At 38.0% G+C, this 22628-nt stretch overlaps 1 protein-coding gene across 1 annotated transcript in view; it reads left to right on the top strand.

Moving 5' to 3' along the window:
- Positions 1-22628, top strand: part of TMC1 (transmembrane channel like 1) — a 159391-nt gene that overhangs the window by 117833 nt on the left and 18930 nt on the right. Inside the window, exons 15-17 of the mRNA XM_047769233.1 lie at positions 8084-8151; positions 14649-14888; positions 19537-19662. Coding sequence (XP_047625189.1) covers positions 8084-8151; positions 14649-14888; positions 19537-19662 — 434 coding nt within the window. The remainder of the gene's footprint in view (positions 1-8083; positions 8152-14648; positions 14889-19536; positions 19663-22628) is intronic.

The raw sequence follows: 22628 nt of genomic DNA on the forward strand, positions 1-22628 counted from the left end.
AAAACAATCTCAAAAGATTGAGATGGAATAAAGCATTCTCAGTGGACAAACTGATGAAAAACAGAGCCCAGCAGCAGGAAAATATGGGCAGTGCAGGCAGAAATGCAGAAAAGTAAAAGGATGCTGTTTTTGTTTGTTTGTTTGTTTGTTTCTCTTTTCTTTTAGGGCCACACCTTCGGTATATGGAAGTTCCCAGGCTAGGGGTTGAATCGGAGCTATAGTCACTGGCCTATGCCACAGCCACAGCAACTCGGGATCTGAGCCTCATCTGTGATCTACACTACACCTCATGGCACTGCCAGATCTTTAGCCCATTGAGCAAGCCAGGGAGCAAACCCTCAACCTCATAGATACTAGTCGGATTTGTTTCCAGTGTGTCACAATGGAAACTCCCAGGATGCTGTTTTAGAGAAGAGGCTGATGAGAGTGCTTCTCTGATATTCTGGATTAACTAATTGCTAATTTGAGTCCAGAAAGTGTATGTCCTGAAGCAAAGGAGAATTTGAGATGGGCAGAGTGCATGCTTTTAAGAATCTTTTCAGGAATAAAAGAGAAAAATTTGTCCACTTATGCTACCAAAAAAAAAAAAAATTATTTTTTGAACTTTAAAAATAATTCCAGTTGTTTGTAAAAAATCTAGTAAAGCCAGCATAAACTAAACCTAAAAATAAAAATCACATGTAATCCCACAACTCACAGCATCACTTACTTATTTGGATTATTTTAATCATACAGTATTAGTGTTTATTTCTATGTAAATAAATAAGTACTACAGATTTATATATAATCCTATAGATTTTTATAAATATATTTATTTAAATAAATATATATAAACATACTTATTGACCAGTTACTTGCTGTTTTCACCTGAGTGACCTTTTACCTGAGTTATTGACTGGTCTTTTATAACCTAGTGTTTTTTTTTGTTTGTTTGTTTTTTGTTTTTGTCCTTTTTAGGGCCACACTTGCAGCACATGGAAATTCCCAGGCTAGGGTTCGAATTGGAGCTGTAGCCACCGGCCTACACCACAGCCACAGCAATGAGGGATCTGAGCCGCGTCTGCAACCTACACAACTCACAGCAACGCCAGATCCTTGACCCACTGAGCGAGGCCAGGGATTAAACCTGCATCCTCATGAATGCCAGTCAGATTCATTAACCACTGCACCACGATGGGAACTCCTACAACACAGTTTTTAAATGGCTTTGTGACATTTTACATATGTACATATTATAATTAATTTAGTTTTTTTATTTGTTGTCAGTTAACTGTATCTAATTTTTTTATTATAATAAACATTTTGATCAAATTTCTTTTTATCCATGAAGATAAATTTCCCCATATTAAGCCAAGTGGTATGCACAAATTATTTCCTTATAAGTTCCTCTATAAGTCGAATTGCTCAGTCATAGAGAAGATACTTTTGAAAAAGCCCATTCTTTTTTTTTTTTTTTTTTGTCTTTTTGCCATTTCTTGGGCCGCTCCCGCGGCATATGGAGATTCCCAGGCTAGGGGTCTAATCGGAGCTGTAGCCGCCGGCCTATGCCAGAGCCACAGCAACGCACCGAGCCACATCTGCAACCTTCACCACAGCTCCACGGCAACGCCTGATCGTTAACCCACTGAGCAAGGCCAGGGATCGAACCCACAACCTCATGGTTCCTAATCGGATTCGTTAACCACTGCGCCACGACGGGAACTCCCCCCATTCATTTTTATTATGACAGCTACCTCTATAAAATCTAAACTGTATGAACTCTAGCATTAGATTCAGAGAATTTTGATATAATCAAGCATGATGCTTTTATTTTACATATAAAAAATTGAGAGTGCATATTGGAGTTAAGTAAGTTTATGTAACTAGGGAATAAATAAGGAAAATGAAATATCCTTCTAGAAAAGCCATTATGTTAAATATACTGAATTATATATGATTATATCTGAGTAAATTGTGTTAAAAGTGAGCCTATGTATTTTTTCAATTATGAATTCATGGTCAAATATTATCACAACAGACCTATGGAGATGAATTTAGGTGGGAAGATTACTGGCTAGAAGCAGACTGTTAGACCATGTAACGTAAGTTAATCTTTCCTAAACCTTCTCTGAACATAGCAGATAGTTCTAAATGTTTCTAAAGAGTTCACTGACTCATGGGAGTTGAATGGTGCTCCCAGGAAGGATTTTAACCACTCTGATTCAGCAAAACCACCCTGAGGCCTCTTGTAAATTCTGTGGGTTTTCTGCAATAGTTCAGTACAGAATGCCTTTATTCTCACTTTATGTTGATACCTTTCTTGCCATTTGTCAATGAAGTAAGTAAATAGTATTAAAGAAGAAATGCATTGAATACATGGCATTGAGTAAGAGGATGTTCAAATTAAAACCTCAGCATCTTGTTTAAAGTTACATTTTTAAGGTGGTCTTTGTTAAATTTATGTAAATGGGAAATATGGGAAATTTCCCCGAGATGTGATGAAGGGAACTCAACCACAAATAAGAGGCATATGAGTCACAGACCATGAAAGTATATTCCTAGTCATGTTATGTTGTGTTATAATTTTATAGAGCTTACTATATATTAGAATATCTACAAAATACTTTAAATAATTCTGTGTAGTCAGACCAGCAATGCTATTAAGTATATAATATTTTCCTACTTTATAGTTAAGTGAGATTTAGAGAGGTTTGATAATTTGCTCAAAGACATATAACTGGTCAGTGGTGGAGCTAGGACTGAAACTCACATCTGATTGACTTCAGAGCCATCATCATCATCATGATTCCTATCATATTGAATTTTCACTGTAATACTTACCCCTAGAAATTTCAAGGACTCTGCCAAAGCATGACCGATTGCATAAGCCAGTACATGGCATTTGTAACTCATGCTTAGACAAATTTCTTGCTGTAGAATGGAATTAGCAGGAAAGGCTGTGATATAGCATTAGAAGATAAATGGTTATCTATGTTGGACAAAATCTTTCTGTAGGCCATGCCTGTGGCATATGGAAACTCCCAGGCTAGGGGTCAAATCGGAGCTGCTGCTGCTGGTTTATACCACAGCTGCAGCAACATGGGATCCAAGCCTCGTATGCAACTTTCACTATAGTTCATGGCAATACCAGATCCTTAACCCACTGAGCAAGGCCAGGGATCAAACCCTCATCCTCATGGATACTAGTTGGGTTTGTTACCACTGAGCCACAACAGGAACTCCCTGTAGGCAACTTGGTTTACAGGCAAAGCCCTGAGGTACCGAATCATCCTAGTAGTTGAGGCTTGGATTTGTCCTAGGCTAGTAACTCTCAAATTTGAGCATACATCAGAATGCCCTGAAGGCGCATGGAAACACAGCGTTTCTGATTCAGTAGGTCTGGGGCAGGGCCTGAGAATTTACTTTACCAACAAGTTCCCAGGTGTTGATGCTGCTTCTGGTCTGGAGACTACCTTTGAGGCCACCCTTAGATCCAAGTAGTGTGATTCATCTGTGGGGAATAAGCTTTGTATGAAGAAAGTCAGGCAGGTCATTGCAATAACAGAATTATCTCTGAGATCCTAAACTGCATTTCATGATATCCATAGGTGGATAGTTTACCCCAAATAACTAAACTTGCAGGCTTTTTAGTCCACTGAGCACTATGTGTCTTCCTTCTGGGTACATAACTTGACTCTAGCCCACCACAAGCAATGGTTTAAAAGCAAAGCAAGATAATTTCCGTTCCTTGACTATTATGAGCCTCAGCTCAAATCCAAATGGGCTCCCCTGTTGCTTGTCCCTAAAAATCTTATTATGGATGAGTGCCTTTAGAGACTATGACACTCAGTCCATTTAAATCATTTCATTTTCTTGGGTTTCAAGAAAACTTATTTTGTTTTGTTTTTTCCCAAGCATCATTTACCTTTAAGCTTTTTATATTTTAGAGGCAAAACTTTGCATATTGATTTACACTGCTATTATTTGAGTATTGGCTTAAAAAATTTAAGCTATAATATAATCTCATATATTTAAGCAAATCCACCTCTAAAAGAACAAGCCTTGAAATTCATACTGTGTGTGTTTGTTTTCTTGCATTTTTTTTGTTTGTTTTTAGAATTGGAGTTTATGAGTTTAATACATGGAGTATTAAATTCCATTTTTAATGTGTTTACAGAGAAGCAATTCTTTAATAACTGGCCTAATTTTCAACCAATTACAGATTTTAGATTAGAAAGGGATCTTAGAAATTATCTAATTTAGAAGTAGGCAAACTTTCTCTGTAAAACACTGTATAATAAGTATTTTTACTTCTGTGGTGACATATTGTGACATAATAAGGTATATGGATATAGATATAGATATATATTGGTCTTCATTCTGGTTCCTGGTTAGAGCTCCTAAAATCTTTATAATTTTCTAAGCAATAAAAGTGCTAGGGTTCTTTTGTGCCATATAATAGATTCCAGATGTAAGTGATATATGGTATTTGTCTTTCTCTTTCTGACTTCCCTCAGTATGAGAGTCTCTAGTTCCATCCATGTTGCTGCAAATGGCATTATTTTGTTGTTTTTTATGGCTGAGTAGTATTCCATTGTGTATATATACCACATCTTCCTAATTCAATTATGTATGTGTAACTGGGTCACTGTGCTGTACAGTAGAAAAAAAATAATGTATTGGGGAAGGAAAAAAGTGCTAGGGGAGTTCCTATCGTGGTTCAGTGGTTAACAAACCTGACTAGCATCCATGAGGATGCAGGTTTGATCCCTGGTCTTGCTCGGTGGGTTGGGGATCTGGCATTGCTGTGGCTCTGGTATAGGCTGGCGGCTACAGCTCCAATTGGAACCCTAGCCTGGGAACCTCCATATGCTATTGGTGTAGCCCTGAAAAGACAAAAAGACCAAAAAAAAGTGCTAGGAATATCTGTTCTTATAATCTTTAGCTCTGGATTTTGATGCAAAGTTCCTAAATTTCTTGAAATATCTTGGGTGATAGGAACATTAACCATTCTAATGATACAACTCTAGGTGGTGTCCCAGATAGCTTCAGGTTGGGGGCTGATCAGCATAAAGACTCAGCTGTAATTAGAAGCTTGGAAATTTCAGCCTCAGCTCTGCATCCTTCAGGGAGGGGAGAGAGGCTAGAGACTGAGTTCATGATTGATTTTTGTCCATGTGTTGAAATGTCCATAAAAACCTCTTAACCATGAGTTTTGGAGAACTTCCAGTTTGCTGGACACATTGAGGTGCTGGGAAGAGGGCATTCCTGGAGAAGGCCTAGAAACTCTGTGCCCTTTCCCTGCTACCTTACCCTATGCATCTCTTCCATCTGGCTGTTACTGAGTTGTATCTTTTTATAATAAAGCGGTAAACTAGTAAACAAACTGTTTACCTGAGATCTGTGACATTTTCTAGCAAATGATCAAACCTGAGGAGGAAGTCCTGGGAATCTCCAGTTTATAGCCAGTCAGTCAGGATAGGTGACAGCCTTTTCATTAATGTCTAAAGTGGGGAACAGTCATGTGGGACTGAGACCTTAACTTGTAGGATCTGCGCTAACTCCAGACAGTTGGTGTCAGAATTGAGCTAAATTATAGGACATCCAATTGGTGTCCACAGAGAATTAGGGAAAAGCTTGGTTCCTAAACATCTGTGTTAGAAGTATCACAAGTAGAGTATAATCATAGAGAAAAACAAGTGGTTTTCTTTGTAGCAGGTCATGTGGTCTCTTTGTAACTGTTGAACTCCAGTTTTAGTCCCAAACAGCAGTAGACAATACATAAATAAATGAATGTAGCTATATTCTAATAAAACTTTTATTTACAAAAACAGGTGTTGGTCCAGATTTGGCTCACGGGCACCAACCCCTGATACAGTTCATTTCATTAATTTATCTCTTGATAAGTGACTGACTGTCTCAGCTTGGCTAGCTAGGAAATGGCAGGGCAAAGTCTACTACTGGGGTCTGAATCCCAGACAAGTGTCTGTACCACAAACCACTTGGCATAGTAGGGATATTCTCTACCCTTTCTCAGTGTTAGGTGACCTTTTGCCTCAAAGATTTTATTCCTTCAGCTGCCCCTGCTGCACACTTACTATGAAGCCATAAGTTCCTAGTGTGTCATTCGTGCTTTTCTAGTCACCTGGTTATAAAAATATATCAAATGGCCTTTAAGAGGCTTATGTGCTTGTGAGAATTAAAAAAAAAAAAAAAAAGTGCTTCTAAAAGGTGTTTTTTTTGTTTTTTTGTTTTTTTTTCCATTTTCTGTAGTTTGGTGGGCTAAATCTGACACTCTTCTAAAGAGGCCAGAGTTGAAGTTTTGATTCTTAAACAGGCACAGAAAAGAGCTATTCCAAGGCCACAGATGGTGCAGGCCACCCACTGAGCATTTGTTACATGTGTTTTGTGATCTAACAGGGCTCCAGTGGAAAAGGGGAGTTGATCCAGAGCAAAAGCCTCCTGGGAAAGAGAAAGACTTAAGAGCTAACCTTTCTTCAGATTAGAAACAATGATTTTCTTCACTTTCCATGAAAGACATACTTCTTCCATTGTTGATTTTTGAACAAAACTTGTCAACTGAACCTCTTTGCATCTTAAAAACATTAATCATCTCAATGATCTGCAACTAGGTGAAACATTTTGTATATTCTTTAGTATCTTGAGTGAATTTATGTTGCAATCGTCTGGGTCATCATTGTCCTGCTTAATATATAGAGTTATTTATTATTTTGTTATGTATCATCTTATTATTATTATATCTTGCTATTTAGCCCTTCTTGTTAGGTCAGACTTGCCTTTTACTACCTCAATCTGTTACAAGGCACATCACCCATATCTTTTAGTTAACTAAGAGAGTATTGCTGCCTTGTGGGAAGTGATGAAGTTGACGCCTGGATTCAAGAATTTTTGAGGCAGAGTGTTCAAAAATTTTGAAAGATTTGTTGGGATTCCAAAGCAGAAACGTATTCTAGAGTTATTATGAGGATACGCATGGTCTGAAGCCATACCTGTAGATGTCAGGATCTGGGGCAGTAATCAGGTCCTGCCACTCTATTGCTCTCTTTCATGGTTTTCTTGGTCCTCTCACTTTATGTTTTTTGATGTTCTTTTGTTTTTCTCTTGTTACCAGTTAGTCAGTTTCCTGATTGATTTTTCTCTTTCTCAAATAGGAGCCAGTTTTATTGTCTTTGCTAATTAGCATCACTCCATTAATAGAGCTTTCTTCCAAGCATGCCTAATATACTACTAGGAAGCCTTTGGATGGGTGCTAACCCATCTCAGTCCCAGTTGGTGGCCTCTGTATGGAGCCTGGTGCCTCTGCCCTGAGCAGGATGGTACCATTTAGGATAAACATTGGACAATGAGTTGAACAACTTAAACTTTTGCTATATTTCTCTTTTTTACTGTAAAAGAAATTCACATTTTTGTTGAAAAATGTTTTAAATGTGCAAAACTTAACACCACATATAATAACTTAATTTTGCTGATCACTTTTTAGTTTTTTCTTTATGCATAGTTTCATATTGAGTTGAAAAAAAATAATGACTGTATAGTTTTACATATTTTTTGTTTAACATTAGAACATAGTTTTGGGTATGTACATTTCCTTCCAACAGTGATTATAATTAGCTGCAATATATATATCACAGCAAAGTTATACTATATTTACTTAACCAATGTGAGACATTTAGATGGTTTCATCTCTGCTTCTTAAAATTTGTCAGCCTTCAGGATTACTTTGTTAAAACAGATAGTAGAAGTAGATTTATAAGGTTAAAGAGAGTGAAGTTTTTAAGGCTTTTCGTATGTGTTTTCTAAAGGTTTACTCCAAGTTTTACTTTCACTGGCAGCATATAGGAGGGAGCCCATCTCACATATTTCCACAGCATTGAATGGCAGCATTTAAAAATGAGTCTTACTGGTAAAAAGGATGCTTAATTATTTTATTTTTCTCTAATTATTTATTATATTGATTATTCTGCTATTGCTGCTGTAAGGAAGTAGTTGAGTCTAGCCATATCCATATAGCAATATGAAATACCTGCCTTTCAATTTTCACCATTTGAGATGCTAATCCAGTGAATGTCTGTTTCTCTTCCAGCCTTCATACACCGAATTTGACATCAGTGGCAATGTCCTTGCACTGATCTTCAATCAAGGCATGATCTGGTAGGCCAGCTGTGGACAGGTTATCGCTTGAAGCAAAGCCTCCAGGATCATTATGGCATAAATCTCTGTAGCCTGTTGTCAGGGGAGTCCACAGTCTCTGTCTCACCCAACATTTGTCTTTGCAAAATGAATGGCTATGAAGTGTTTCTCCCCCACCTCTAAAATCATAATTTTAAAAGGCATCTGCCTGTTTTGTAGAGCATTCATTCATCAAATACTGGGAGTCTAGGTTCTGGCTCCTAGATTATTTGAAGGTTTTTTATAGTTTAGATCCTGTGACACTAGGATGTAACTGTGTAACATGAATGATCCCCTTAATGCATGTTAAGAGTTAAATAAATTAATGTAAGGCCTCTCTGAGAAACAAATTTTATTTGTCAACACTTCAATATATTTTAAATATAATTTATAGCTACTTTAAAAAATATTTTCTTACCAAATCCAATAGTTGATAGAGATGAAACACATGTTTTAGGAAGGTTTATTTAGAAATATGATCTTTATTTTATAACTTGTTTCATGGGGCCTTTTACACATCAGAATTATTTCTTTTGATGTACAAAGGATTTTCATATCTTTTATTAAGTGAAAACATTTTCAGTGTAAACTTTGACATCTTAAGATGAATTGATAAAGTAGAAAGCACTTTTAACTTTAAAAATTGAATCGCAGCAGGAGATTCATCTGGGGACCATGTGTCTTGAAAATGTCACTCTAAACTAAGAACACCCCAGCCCACAAGCAGTTACAACTGAGTTTCTTTATCCCATTGACACCTGTCTAATATTGTGCCACCAACCGCACCAGTGTCCTGTTAGTTAACTAGGTTCGGTTTTGGCACAAGCTTTATCTATTACTCAAATCCTTCAGCCATAGCCAATATCAATTGTTACTAGTTAACTGGGTACTAGTTAACTGGGTACTAGTTAACTGGGTTCGGTTTTGGCACAAGCTTTATCTATTACTCAAATCCTTCAGCCATAGCCAATATTAATTGTTAAACCTTTGTGAGAGTAGATTTCTCTGTAAATGTTAAATGATCTTGCTTCAGTAATCTAAAGACCACAGGCAAGGGCCCCATCATCCTGCCTCGGGGCCTGTCAGAGTCCTGTGCCTCACTAGGTCAATCAGTATGAAAAGAAGATTATAAAAAGATCATCTTCTCCATTGTCAGGTATGTTTAATAATATGATTCCTGTCCCCTGGATTTCTAAATTTGGCAAATTGTGGCTTATGTGTCCAGAGAGGCATTAAGGATTGAAATGTATCCTATATTCTCCACGCAGAGAGGAAAGTCAAGGTGGCTCAACGTGTGACTATCAGTAGAGATTGCAAAGGGCACAGCATCTGGATCTTTCATTTCCTGTAGGGGATTCCGCTGTCATGGCAGAAAATGCCTAACACTGCTGTTGGAGTAATGAGAAACCACTGCCTTATATCAGTTTTAAAACTCCCCGGCTCTTACACCGAGTGTCATAAATCCCTCAGTCCTGGTGGGCAGCATTTGTGCAGACATATGCTATATGTCTGTCTCTTGTTCTTTCATAGTGAAGACAACAGATTGGCCTAGAAATTTGTTTTCATTGTCAGCAAAGCTCTTGTAATGATGTCTTGATTGGTTTCACTTGTAATATTGCAGCTATTTAGTCTATTGTTCTTCATATTGAAATTTTTAAATATCTCAAAACTCTTTTCCAGTTTCCTCATGGCAGACCCATCAGCAAAATCTTTGCAGTATCATTACACTATCATTTTCTATGTATTCATCCTTCAGATACTGGTCAAATTTTTCTTTTGGTTGGTTTGAGGAGCATTTTAGAAAGTAATTGTGGTTTTGCGTGTACAAAGATATTCACATAATTCCAGAGTTCTAGAAGCAAAAAATGAATATTAACCTTCAGGTCAACCTTTGAACCAGTGGTCTTTTCCTAAATCTCAGGAGGTTGGTGATTGGGATAGGATGTGGTATTGGGAATGTATAATCCACGTTTAGTAGACTACCTTGTACTGGGGTACACACATATGTAATCCACTACTTTGTGAGTCATGAGGATCTGATACCTGAGTTTGGCCATTTTCTACCTAAATGATCACAAGGGTATGGGGATTTTGTGTTCAGTTTTATTGGTTTGTGACTGGAGACATTCAGTAACTGTTTTAGGAGTTTCTGAGTAGTGAAGGTTGTTTATGTTAATGTATTAAAGTCAAACATTTGTAGGTAAAATCCATTTTGGGATGAATTGGCTGAAATGACCAGTAAAACATAATATTACACATATATTTTAAAAACAGACAGCATAGGTTTTGTCATAATATTTTTAAATGATGAAAGCACATCATATCTCTATCAGAGCAGAATGTAGAGGTAGCGGACAACACATAGTCAGAAAGAAGATGTGTTTGGCTGTTGTTCCAACACTATCTCCTATAACTTCCTGCCTGTCTTGTCACATTCTGCTACCTCTTTTTCTCAGTTGATCAAATGTGAATAATTTACCTGACACGTACCATGTCACTGGAGTAATAAGGAGAGCTAAATAAAAGAAGCTTTCATTTGCTTTGATCTTCTTGGAAGAAAAGCATTTTATAAGGCTAAGGTATTACAGTGATCTTCAACTGACAGATGACGGGATCAGGTCTGGGTAAGGGACTTAGTGAGCTGAGCTGATTAGTGAGTCACAGGCAAAGACAGGATGAGCTATAAGACACACATATCACTGTGCTAGGATCTCTTTCTCTCGGTTAGGTTTCTTGAGTCATTTGTACAGAATGCCTATGTGATATTTATTTTGAGATTCTGAATTTTCTTTATCTATATAAATACTTACATATATGAGTGTGTGTATAAATAAATGACACATGCCTATATGTAGGTACACATATATGTGATTTTAGGCAAGTTTAGGCCTTTTTTCCCCAGTTCCCTGGTCTGGAAACTTCAAGCTGTGGCAGCTACTAGACTACCAGGGAACTCCATGGGTCTTGAATTACGTGCAAAATTGTGTCTTAGGATAGAGTACGTTGTGCAGCAATTAGATCCAAACCCCAAATCTTAGTGGCTTAGAGAAGGAAAAGTTTATTTCTCGCTTTTTCTTTATGTTCAATGTGGGTTGATAAGGGATTCTGCTTCTGTGAGTTACCGTCAGTGCGGAGCCGTTGAGTGGGACAGAATAGGACCCACCTGGAATATCATTGGTCAGAGCAGCAAAAGAGAAGAGATCAAAAATCCCCACAGTGCTATTGAAGGTTTTTTTTGTTTTTTATTTTTTGTTTTGTCTTTTTAGGGCTGCACCCATGGCATATGGTGGTTCCCCGGCAAGGGGTCTAATTGGAGCTGTTGCTGCCAGCCTATGCCAGGGCCAGAGCAACTCCAACCATCTCTGCAACCTACACCCCAGTTCACTGCAATGCCGAATCCTTAACCCACTGAGCAAGGCCAGGGATCGAACCCGCAACCTCATGGTTCCTAGTTGGATTGGTTTCCACTGCGCCATGATGGGAACTCCAGTGCTATTAAAGTTTCACCCAGTACTGAGACACTTCATTTTTAATCACTATTTTATTGGCCATGACAAATCACATGGCCAAGCCTGATTTTTAGAAGAGGGCAAGCATAATCATTCACAAGCATATTTTTTGTTTGTTTTTGTTGTTGTTGTCTTTTTGGGGGCTGCACCTGTGGCCTATGGAAGTTCTTAGGCTAGGGGTCAAATGGGAGCCACAGCCATAGCAACGCCAGATCCAAACTGCATCTGAGACTCTATAGCTCCCAGCAACAGTGGATCCTTTAACCCACTGAGTGAGGCCAGGGATCGAACCTGCATCCTCATGGATGCTCATCAGATTCACTTCTGCTGAGCCACTATGGGAACTCCTCCTTCACAAGAATATTACATTACAAATACTGGCATTTGGGAATAAAATCTGGTGCTTTGTAATTCTGACTCCTCAGCTGGGACTGTTGTCACTCACAATTCTGTGGTTCTAGTTTCTCTCTTGCTAACCTGTAATCAAAATATATAGCATTGTTCCAAAGTTTATCCTCATTTTAAAAAAAGGTAATGGAGTTCCCGTCGTGGCGCAGTGGTTAACGAATCCGACTAGGAACCATGAGGTTGCGGGTTCGGTCCCTGCCCTTGCTCAGTGGGTTAACGATCCGGCGTTGCCGTGAGCTGTGGTGTAGGTTGCAGACGCGGCTCGGATCCGCGTTGCTGTGGCTCTGGCGTAGGCTGGTGGCTACAGCTCCGATTGGACCCCTAGCCTGGGAACCTCCATATGCCGCGGGAGCGGCCCAAGAAATAGCAACAACAACAATAACAACAACAACAACAAAAAAAGACAAAAAAATAAAAATAAAAAAAAATAAAAAAGGTAATGAACTTTATATCTTAGAGAAGTTTTAAGTTCACAGAAAATTTGAGTAGAAAGAACAGAGCTTCCACATGCCCCTGCCCCCTCCCACACACATCCTCTCCCACTGTTGACATCTACCCCACTCTACATTTGTCATAATTGATGAACCTACATGGACAAATCATTATCAACCACAGTCCATACCTCTTTTAAAAAGTTTAACTTTCTACAAAGTCTCTGGTCAATTCGGTATGTTAAAATATTTTTCACATCTGTTGTATTTAATCCCATTAACAGGACAACCCAAATTGTAGCAAGATTCTGCTTTTCAATGAACTGGTTTATCATTGGTGGCACAAGTTCAATTACAGAAGAAAGCAACTTTTTTTTGGTCACCCCATTGTGTATAGAGCTCCTGGGCTAGGGAGGAGATCAGAGCTGCAGCTGAGAACTAAGCCTCGGCAACGCTGGATCCACTGTGCCAGGCTGGGGATTGAACCCGAGTCCCAGGGCTCCCAAGCTACTGCGAATCCCATTGCTCCACAGTGAGAGCTTTTTTTCCCCCTCTTTTTTTAGGGCCACACCCGCGGCGTATGGAGGTTCCCAGGCTAGGGGTCTAATCAGAGCTACAGCTGCCGGCCTAGCCACAGCCACAGCAATGCCAGATGCGAGCTGCATCTTTGACCTATGCCACAGGTCACGGCAACACAGGATCCTCAAACACTGAGCAAGGCCAGGGATCGAACCTGCAACCTTATGGTTTCTGCTGCACCACGACGGGAACTCCTGAAAGCAATTTTTTTTATCTGACTTAAACTTCCTTCCACCACCCATAATATACCAAATTCACATTAGATTGATTAAAACAATCTGCATAACCAGAAAATATAACCTGATAACCCTAAATAGAATTACTGAGGGCCTTATTATATTTGGGATAGTTTAAAAGATAAGGCTCTGCCTTTACTTCTGAAATAAGTATACATGTTTGGTTTTGGACTAATAAATTACCATTGATGTGGGTTTATGGTGCTATGGATTGTCTCATCAAGGAAAACTGAAATTGAAATTCGTTTTGTCGAAATAACTACTGAAGCAGTCAGGTAAGAGTGACCTCACCCAAATGGTTCCTGTTTGAAAGTGGCATTTTAAAATACTTTAAAAAAAATCATATGCACAGAGTAGTGGATTTCTAGGACAGACTGAAGTAAGAAAGTAAACAGTTAAGTGGATGTGTTGACTTTTCATCTCAAAAAACACATAAAGCTTGCAATTGGTTATCAATAAAATGTAGTATCTTATTAGGCACAAACACACAATTCTCATCAGCTCTAAAACTCCATAACAGCCACAAATAGAAAATAGCATCAGGAGTTCCCATCGTGGCTCAGTGGTTAACGATTCCAACTAGGAACCATGAGGTGGTGGGTTCGATCCCTGGCCTTGCTCAGTGGGTTAAGGATCTGGTTGCCATGAGCTGTGGTGTAGGTTGCAGACTGGGCTTGGTTCCCACGTTGCTGTGGCTGTGGCGTAGGCCGGCAGCTATAGCTCCGATTAGACCCCTAGCCTGGGAACCTCCATATGCCGAGGGAGTGGCCCTAGAAATGGCAAAAAGACAAAAAAAGAAAGAAAGAAAATAGCATCAGAAAAACTTACTTCAACTTTTTCTCTTTCATTAAGCAAAAAATTAATCAGCTATGACAAAATAATTAATTTGCATGTACATTTATTTGAATATAATGGGTTACTTTAAGGGTCAATTATAAAAAAGCTAAATTTTTAGATATATTAATATGAATATTAAGGGAAAGTAAATTTATTTTAAAGAGAGAAATAAAATGTAATAAACTGCTCAGTTGTCATTTAAATTTATTGATGATAAGCAGATACAGTTAGTGAGCAGCATAATTTCTATGAAAGAATTATGTATATAATACCCACAATAATGGAGAAGATGGTAAAAATGTGTGCAGGAGATGGAAATAGATTAGTTAAGTTCATTAACATCAAGGGTTTATGTGATTGAAAGTGGCAGTACATTTTCTGCTCTTGGCAAACAAGCAGGATGTAAAATAAATAGGCTCTGTGTGACTTTGTTAGGAAGGGAAGCTCCGTGGTGAGCAGAGCTCTGTTTGTTTTTCTAGGATGGGCTCCTTCTTCGCCCCCAGCCTGCCGGGAATCAATATCCTTCGGCTCCACACATCCATGTACTTCCAGTGCTGGGCTGTGATGTGTTGCAATGTTCCTGAGGCCAGGGTCTTCAAGGCTTCCAGATCCAATAACTTCTACCTGGGAATGCTCTTGCTCATCCTCTTCCTGTCCACCATGCCCGTGCTGTACATGATCGTATCCCTCCCGCCATCTTTTGATTGTGGCCCCTTCAGGTTCTTGCCTTTGCAATTCCACTTGGGGTGGAGGTGGGAATGGTATTGTATAAGCTATTGTATTTTCTCCAAGCAATGCCATTTTGATCTATAGGAATAAGATCTTTTGGGTATTCAGGCTGATTATGTAACTTGGAAATTCTTTAGCAAGATCCATCTATTTTCTCATTTGGCAGTCATAAAAGGGAAAATAATTTAACTGCTCCAGCCTCATCCCAGGTAAAATATGTACAATGAATTTGACTGTATCCATATAAGGAGATAGCAAAGAGTAATGTTTTATTACACTAGTCTGAATGCGAACATTTTTCTGATATATGGTCATCACATTCAGATATTGGCAGCTATTGCTGCCTCCCAAGTGAACCATCTAATTGAAAAAATAAAAGGTGGAAAGAAAGATTACTCCACATTCTACCTAGGAAATGGAATCATTATTAGATAATAACAAATATAAATGTAACTCAGATTCTACATGCGAGTAAAAAATTAAGGATGTCCTTCATGTATATTCTCCTCAAATAACAAGAATAAATCATTCAAGTCAGTAATAAAGAGTTAAGAAGGCTCTTTGATCCAATTTAGAAATATACTTTTCTATAATTACAACAGAGTTCTTTCTGTGACACTTATCAAAAAAGCAAAGTTTCCAGGATCAGGAAAATAGAGATTTTGTTCCATTAAGGGCCTTAGAAATGAATCTACTACAATTTCCCCCCGAGAATCTCTGCATGTTGAGTCACTGATCATCATGCAGTTATTTCTACTTTTCGATGAGGAAATGTGAATATGAAAAGCCAAGTGAATGACAAACATGATGCAGTAATGGACATACCTAATCTCTCCTTGATGCTGTCAGACACAAGTTATTAAAGTCAAAAGATTTGTTGCCCACAGACGTAAGTATAAAAGAGTCATTTTCACTCTGATAATAGACTGTTTTTGCTTTCCCGGAAAAGAAAGGAAGAAATAAAAGGTTAAGCCTACTGATAGAGGAAAAACAGCTGGAATTCTGACATACATGTTCAGGAAGCTGAATTTGACAAGTCCAATTCCCCTCCCCTGCCAAGTTGGCTGAAATAAATAGTGCAGACAGTGACATCTGGAGGTTAAATATGAAATTGCAGTTTTGAAATAATGCTTGGTCTTAATAAATCTCAGGTTACAAAATTTGAGGTAAGTCAACTAAAGACTTAATTAAGTGCAAATTAACCACACAACTAAATACTCAGTATGTTTTAGATGTGCTTTTAACTTTTTAATTGGAAGTCGCTCCTTCTCAGAAAAACATCTCAAAGGAACATAGCTGTCTGCAAGGGAAAGCCCACAAGGTCAACGCAGAACATAGTGGTGTTTACACAGGGACCTTAGTATTAAAAATGTCATTGAGCTAGGCACATGCAATTACTTCACATTTTAGCTTTTTAAGCCCTAATTTTCCTCTCTTTAAATCAACTTATGTACTATCATTTTAATGAATAAAAATTTGTCTGTATCTAGGGTATAGTATCTGATTTTGACTGTTACCTAATTGGCAAACTTCGGCAAATTAACAGCGTGTATCACTATTTTGAGTTCAAGGAAATGTAAATATTTTCAGTAGAGTATAAAGGGATATCTCTGTCCTATTTAGACAGTCTGTTTTTTCCTGTCAGTTTTCTCATTTTGGAGTAAAAGAATGTTTACCTGGTTTATTCTTTGGATTTTAGAGTTTAAAGAGCCGTTCTGCCTTGGTAATGAGATGAGAAAGCATATGTTAGTAGAAGCCTCATTGCTTGCTATCCTTAGGGACCCTGAATTTGAGGTGCTTTGCCCAGGATGCCTAGTGAGAGATGTCTGACCCCACTTGATATCTAGGTGCACGGCAAATTGGTAAATATACATTTGAGGTGTGTTACTAGGGACACCACAGTGATGGCCAATCATCCTGAGAGGCAGGTATTTTTTCAGGTAAGGTGGCTGCAATACTTTAGAAGATGCATTCTGTGAAGAAATTTGATGAGATATTCTAGCTTGTTCTGTTTTCATAAGAACTGGCTAGGAAAGGTGAATTTTCCAGGAAATCATTCCAGTGGACTATTAAGAAGATTTATCTTAACAGTGTGACAATTTGAAAACTATTTCTTTGCCAGTCAGATGAAGAAAATTCTTCTAAATGCTCCACTAAATTTCCTGACACTTAATGTTTCACCCCAGCCTGCTCGCCTCACAAATAATTGTGAACAATAGTTCTCTAGGTTCTCACACACCTCCACACAAACATTATGGTAATCAGATTTTTATGTATTTTTATCTAATGGCAAAGGTAATGTGTTTAACTGGGATATTATAGAAACATTTTCACATGAAAATAAACACTACCCATAACCCCAAAGACCTGAAATAATAACTCTCAACATTTTGGCATTTTGTATTATATTACTCATTTGCAATCACATTTGATATGTCTGTTTTTCTTTTTTCTTTCTTTTTTGTCCTTTTGTATTTTTAGGGGCACACACATGTTATATGGAAGTTCCCAGTCTAGGGGTTCAAATCGGAACTGTAGCTGCTGGCCTATGTCATAGCCACAGCAACGTGGGATCAGAACCCTGTCTGCAACCTACACCACAGCTCACAGCAACACTGAATCCTTAACCCACTGAGTGAGGCTAGGGATTGAACCTGTGTTCTCATGGATGCTAATTGGGTTCGTTACCACTGAGCCGCGATAGGAACTCTTGTCTGTTTTTCTTAATAGTGTAGCTGACTCCTAGAGATTGGGAACAGAATATTTTCATCTATGTGAGTCCAAACACAGTAGAGTATTGACCAATAACTTGAATGAATGAACAAATAATGACTACTTATTGTTCACTAAGCACTAGAGGAGATGTAGTGGTACATAGTATCCAGAACCGGATATCAGTTCTGGGCATGTAGACCTTCCAGTCTGGCTGAAAAGACAGACATAGACTGTTCTAATCTAGGGAGATGGGGCTGTGCTCAAGGAGAGCTATAGTTTAAGTTCAGTAATATTTCCCTTAGCTGTATAGTCACAATAGACTGTAAAGAACTTCTGGGAATATGGTGAAGAGGCACACTTTGGTGAACCTCTCAGAAAAAGGGATTGCCACGATTTGTAGATGCCTCTACAGTTTGTGTAAAACAAAAGATCTGGACTCTTGGTAAAAGACCTGACCTGGAAAAGGCAGCCAAGAATCACCAAAAATGCTAATATCTTCACATTTCTTATACACTGGATATAAAAATGACTTTAGGGGTAGGGATGATTTTGTAAAATTCCAGTTCCCCCATTTTGGCAATCATCAACCACAGCCCTTGAGACTGGAGAAGGGAGCATGGATTGTCTTATGTTTCTCTCATCTTCCTCGACTACCTCCTTACTCTGGCTGTATTCCATATGGCTGGGGGAAGCATAGTCAGCCGGAATGGATGAGGAAGAAACCTTCAGGGAATAAATTGATGTAATCTTAAATAGTCAATCAACTTTATTTCCCCTTATATATCATAGGTCTTGCTAATTAGTATGTAGAGCTATAATTCATGAAGCAAAATTTTTACCTCTGTAGTCCAGTGACTCCTGACAAGGTATGTGAAATCACTCTCAGTTTATTGAAAGATACTCTTGGTTAGATCAGGAGAAAAAAAAATGATCTGGAACTTGTGGGTCATGTTCATTAAGTAATTAAGAATGTATACGAATCAAAACATGAAACATGAAACCAAAATCTTTTACTCACTATGTCAACCTTTATTCTCATGATATGACTTGGTAGTAAACAATCCAATGTCTTTTCTGAAAATTGCATCTTTTCATAGTAGAATCAATATGCATACACAGAAAAAACTTGGCATGATGGATATTATTTTATAATCCTGAGTATTATATACTATGTTAAGATAGTCATCCTGATTTCATTTCTCTAGTTTATAGGGGCTGAGAAAAAAAAAAAACACTAAAGGACCTTTACTTTTTTAGGCTTGTTTTCTTCCTCTTCCCATTTTTTTCTTAGCTGTGGAACTGAACTGGTACTCATTAGGTCCTGTCCAAAAGAAATAGAAAGGAGTCAGCATTCAGTATGGTGACCTATTAATAGCCCTGATGAAAGGTCTGAAGGAAAATAAGCTAGAAGCCATGGCATGGAAAGAGATACTGGATTATTTATAGATTTTATTCCATTAAGCTATTCCTTATGCTCATTTCCAAGACTAATTAAAAAAAATTGAGCACACTATTTATTCAGCCCAAAGAGAGTGTTCTCCTTTAAGAACAGCTGGCTGAGGGGTAAACTTATGAACTATTTATAAAATGTACTTTCATACATATACAATACATATTTATATTTTACATATTTGTTTCCAGGTAACCCAAATCTTAGAAATACGGGTTTAGAAAAGTCTTCTCCTTGTGCTGTGGTTAATTTCCTAAATGCATTGACTATGTGTTTATGTTGGCATAACATTTCTCATATCTTATTCATATGTTGGCAACATGAGGTGAAAGTATTAGGAGTTGTAGCTAAACATCAGATTTCTAACCTGAAAGAGTACTTAGGCAGTATTTGAGAAAGATTTCTAGTTTTCTTGCTGTAACCATGGTTTTTACATGTTTTAAATAAACTTCTCTGCTTTTTTTTCCCCCCAGTGGCAAAAATAGGATGTTTGAAGTCATTGGAGAAACACTGGAGCATGATTTCCCAAGCTGGATGGCAAAGATCTTGAGACAGCTTTCTAATCCTGGACTAGTTATTGCTGTTGTTTTGGTCATGGCGTATGTGCTTTCCCTCCTCATAGAAAGTGCCTTTGTAATGTTCTTCCTGCTCCTTTTCAGTTTCAGCCCTTTCAACTCTCTCTTTCTCCCCAAGGGTTGTGCTGAAACCTAACCAAATTTAGCACTGATTACATGGTGGTGAGAGGCTAAAATTCATGAGCCATATTCTGATCCTATTGCATGTAATTCACAGTCATCTGCATCTGTCTTTGCCTGCCTAGGATTATAAGATTTGTTCCCAAGTAACCAAAATAATTATCAGTAAACAGCTAAAGCAAGGGAAACATAAATGTTAAATCTAATCAGCACACCAAGTTTCCTCCCCACCCCTCGACCTCTCTCTCTTGTTCCATAAAGCAGATGGTTGTGAACACACAGAAATGATGAGCCTCTAAATTAATATTCCTCTTGAGCTACATTTCAGGGCAAAAGGATTAAGGGGTCTTACAAATTACCCTGTCATTATTTTTAGAAGGCCATCCATAACTGTGTGTGTCCATGATAATAGAATCAGAGGACCAGAAGGGTCTGGGAAAGATCATTTAGTCTATCCTTTCAAAGTCAGAAATGATATCCAAAGGCAAACTTGAGAGGGGGCTTTTGTTCTCATATTACTTTCATTGGTTTCTGACTTTCTTGATCACCACAGATAAACTTACATTCTAAGCAAAAAAATATGCTTCCTATGGAAGAGCTAAAAAAAGTGCCCCAGCCATTCCTTTCAAACCCCAAGGCCCTCCTAAATAGAAGATGTGGAATTACCACTGCTCTCAGTCAAGCAGGGCAAGTATGAAGCCACCCTCATGACACTGTAGTGGAACAAAGCTGTTACAAATTGTTGAATTTGTTTAAATAAAGGTAAAACTAGGACATCTCAGGAAAATGCCCATTGGTTTGAGTAAATGAACCCGGTTTGGAGCCAAGTTGTTACCATCATCTCTGTGCTGATTATGGTCAGAAGCCACATCAGTGAGGGCAGGTATCATCTTCACGTTTATAAATTAAAAACTTAGAGGGGTGAAGTGATTTTTTTCCCTAGGTGAGACTATAGCAAAATAGTCATCATAGGGCTTTGATAGTTAAATCCAGTACTCACCCTTTTACCCAATAATGCCTTCTTTGAGGGAGAGCTAATTGCTCATAGGGATTACATAGCGAAACAAATTACTATTATGTATTACAGACCTTGATCATGGGGTGGCATTAAGAATCTGATAGTAAACCTCTAGTGCAGATGTGTTAGAAAATGACCTCCTGGATGCAGCATGTTTCACCAGATGGCCCTTGAAGAGATTTTCCTTCTCTGTGTTTTTATGATATAGCAGCTTCTGAGAGTGTGATAAGTACTGTGTGGCTTCTAAGAGTCAAGGCCCTTTCGTGATATGAAGATAAAACACACACACACACACACACACACACACACACACACAACTTATTCTCAGATTTTACGACTATAGTCTTACTGAGAGGCAGATTTTTTTTTAAGCAAAGGAGCAACATTGTTGTAATTTTGCCAATTAAAGATTTAATATACTGCCTTGAGAGTATGAGAGAGGAATGAACACTGCCTTTGTCCTAGGCATGATCCATATTTTAACTCATTTAATTTCCAAAATAACCTTGAGAAGTTGGCTTCATTAATCATATCATTGAAAGCACGTGGGAGGTCTGCCCCAAATCACATGGCTAATATACAAATTCAAACCCATGTCTTCTTATTTCCACCTCTTATTCCCCCCTCCCTTCATTTACGGCACCAAACACTGAGTTCAGGCTGAATATGAATGCTCAGAAAGATTGGAAGCCACTTATCAGAAATGGTCTATACCTAGGGTTGGCACACTTTTCCTTAAAGGGTCAGACAGTAGATACTTTGGGTTTTGTTGGCCAAGGGGCAAAATTGAAGATATTATGTAAGTACTTATATAACTATTTTAAAATGTAAAAATGTAAATCTTAGTTCATGGGCCATACATAACGGGCTAGGAGTCAGATTTGCCCTGGAGACCAGAGTTTGCCAACCCCTGATTTAGACTGTCTAGAGGAAAACCAGCAGGATGTAAGGTCAAATAGATGTCCTACAAGGTAGATTTTAGTTTTGACATTCTGATTTAAAACCTGAATTTCAGTTTATTACCAATTTGATTTTTCAAATACTGTGGTCTCATCTTTAACACTTTATGATGCCCATGCAATTAGCTTGGCTCTTTATTACCTTTAATTAGAGAATGTTTATGAGCACTTTGAATTTCCCCAGTGAATCATATTACATCAGCTTTGATAGCTTTTGGGTAACTGAGTAGAGTGAGTTAGTTCTCTGCACGTAGTTTCAATCCTTTGGAGACTAAAACATGACTTCTGAGGAATACTTATTGACAGTGCATCTCAAGGCAGAAAAAAGTAATGGATAAATAGAGTATTACAGAACTGCAAATGGCTTGTGAGGTCTTCGAGTTCTTCCTTCAAATCCATGTACTTTTCTAAGAGAACCGTTATGATACACCCCCCCTGCCACACACACACACACATTTATTGAGCACCTACTTCATGCCATATATTATACCAGATGTTTTCATGTATATAATTTCATCCAAACTCCCTTCACTTGTATAAGAAATAAATCCAGCAGAAGCAATATCAATAATTGTGTGGCTGGCAGCAGATGGCTCATAAAGGTTATGGTCTGGTATGTTGGTGAGTAGAGGAAATGTGTTCGGTATCCAGTTATTTGCAATCAAAAGCAATGCCAGTTACCTTTCTTTAACTGCATTTTTTCCTTTGTTTTGCTTTAAGTGAAGTTGAACATGTTTATTTTTGCAAAAATGTTTGGTTGGAATTTGCTCTTTTTAGAAATGTAAATGTCACTTAGAAGCCAAGAATATTCTTTTTGAAACATATTTTTTTGAAGGAAGGAGAAACACAAACAATATATCCTATGGATTAAAAAAACATATTAATTAACTACA

The sequence above is a fragment of the Phacochoerus africanus genome, chromosome 2 (genome assembly GCF_016906955.1).
Source record: "Phacochoerus africanus isolate WHEZ1 chromosome 2, ROS_Pafr_v1, whole genome shotgun sequence".
NCBI lineage: Eukaryota > Metazoa > Chordata > Mammalia > Artiodactyla > Suidae > Phacochoerus > Phacochoerus africanus.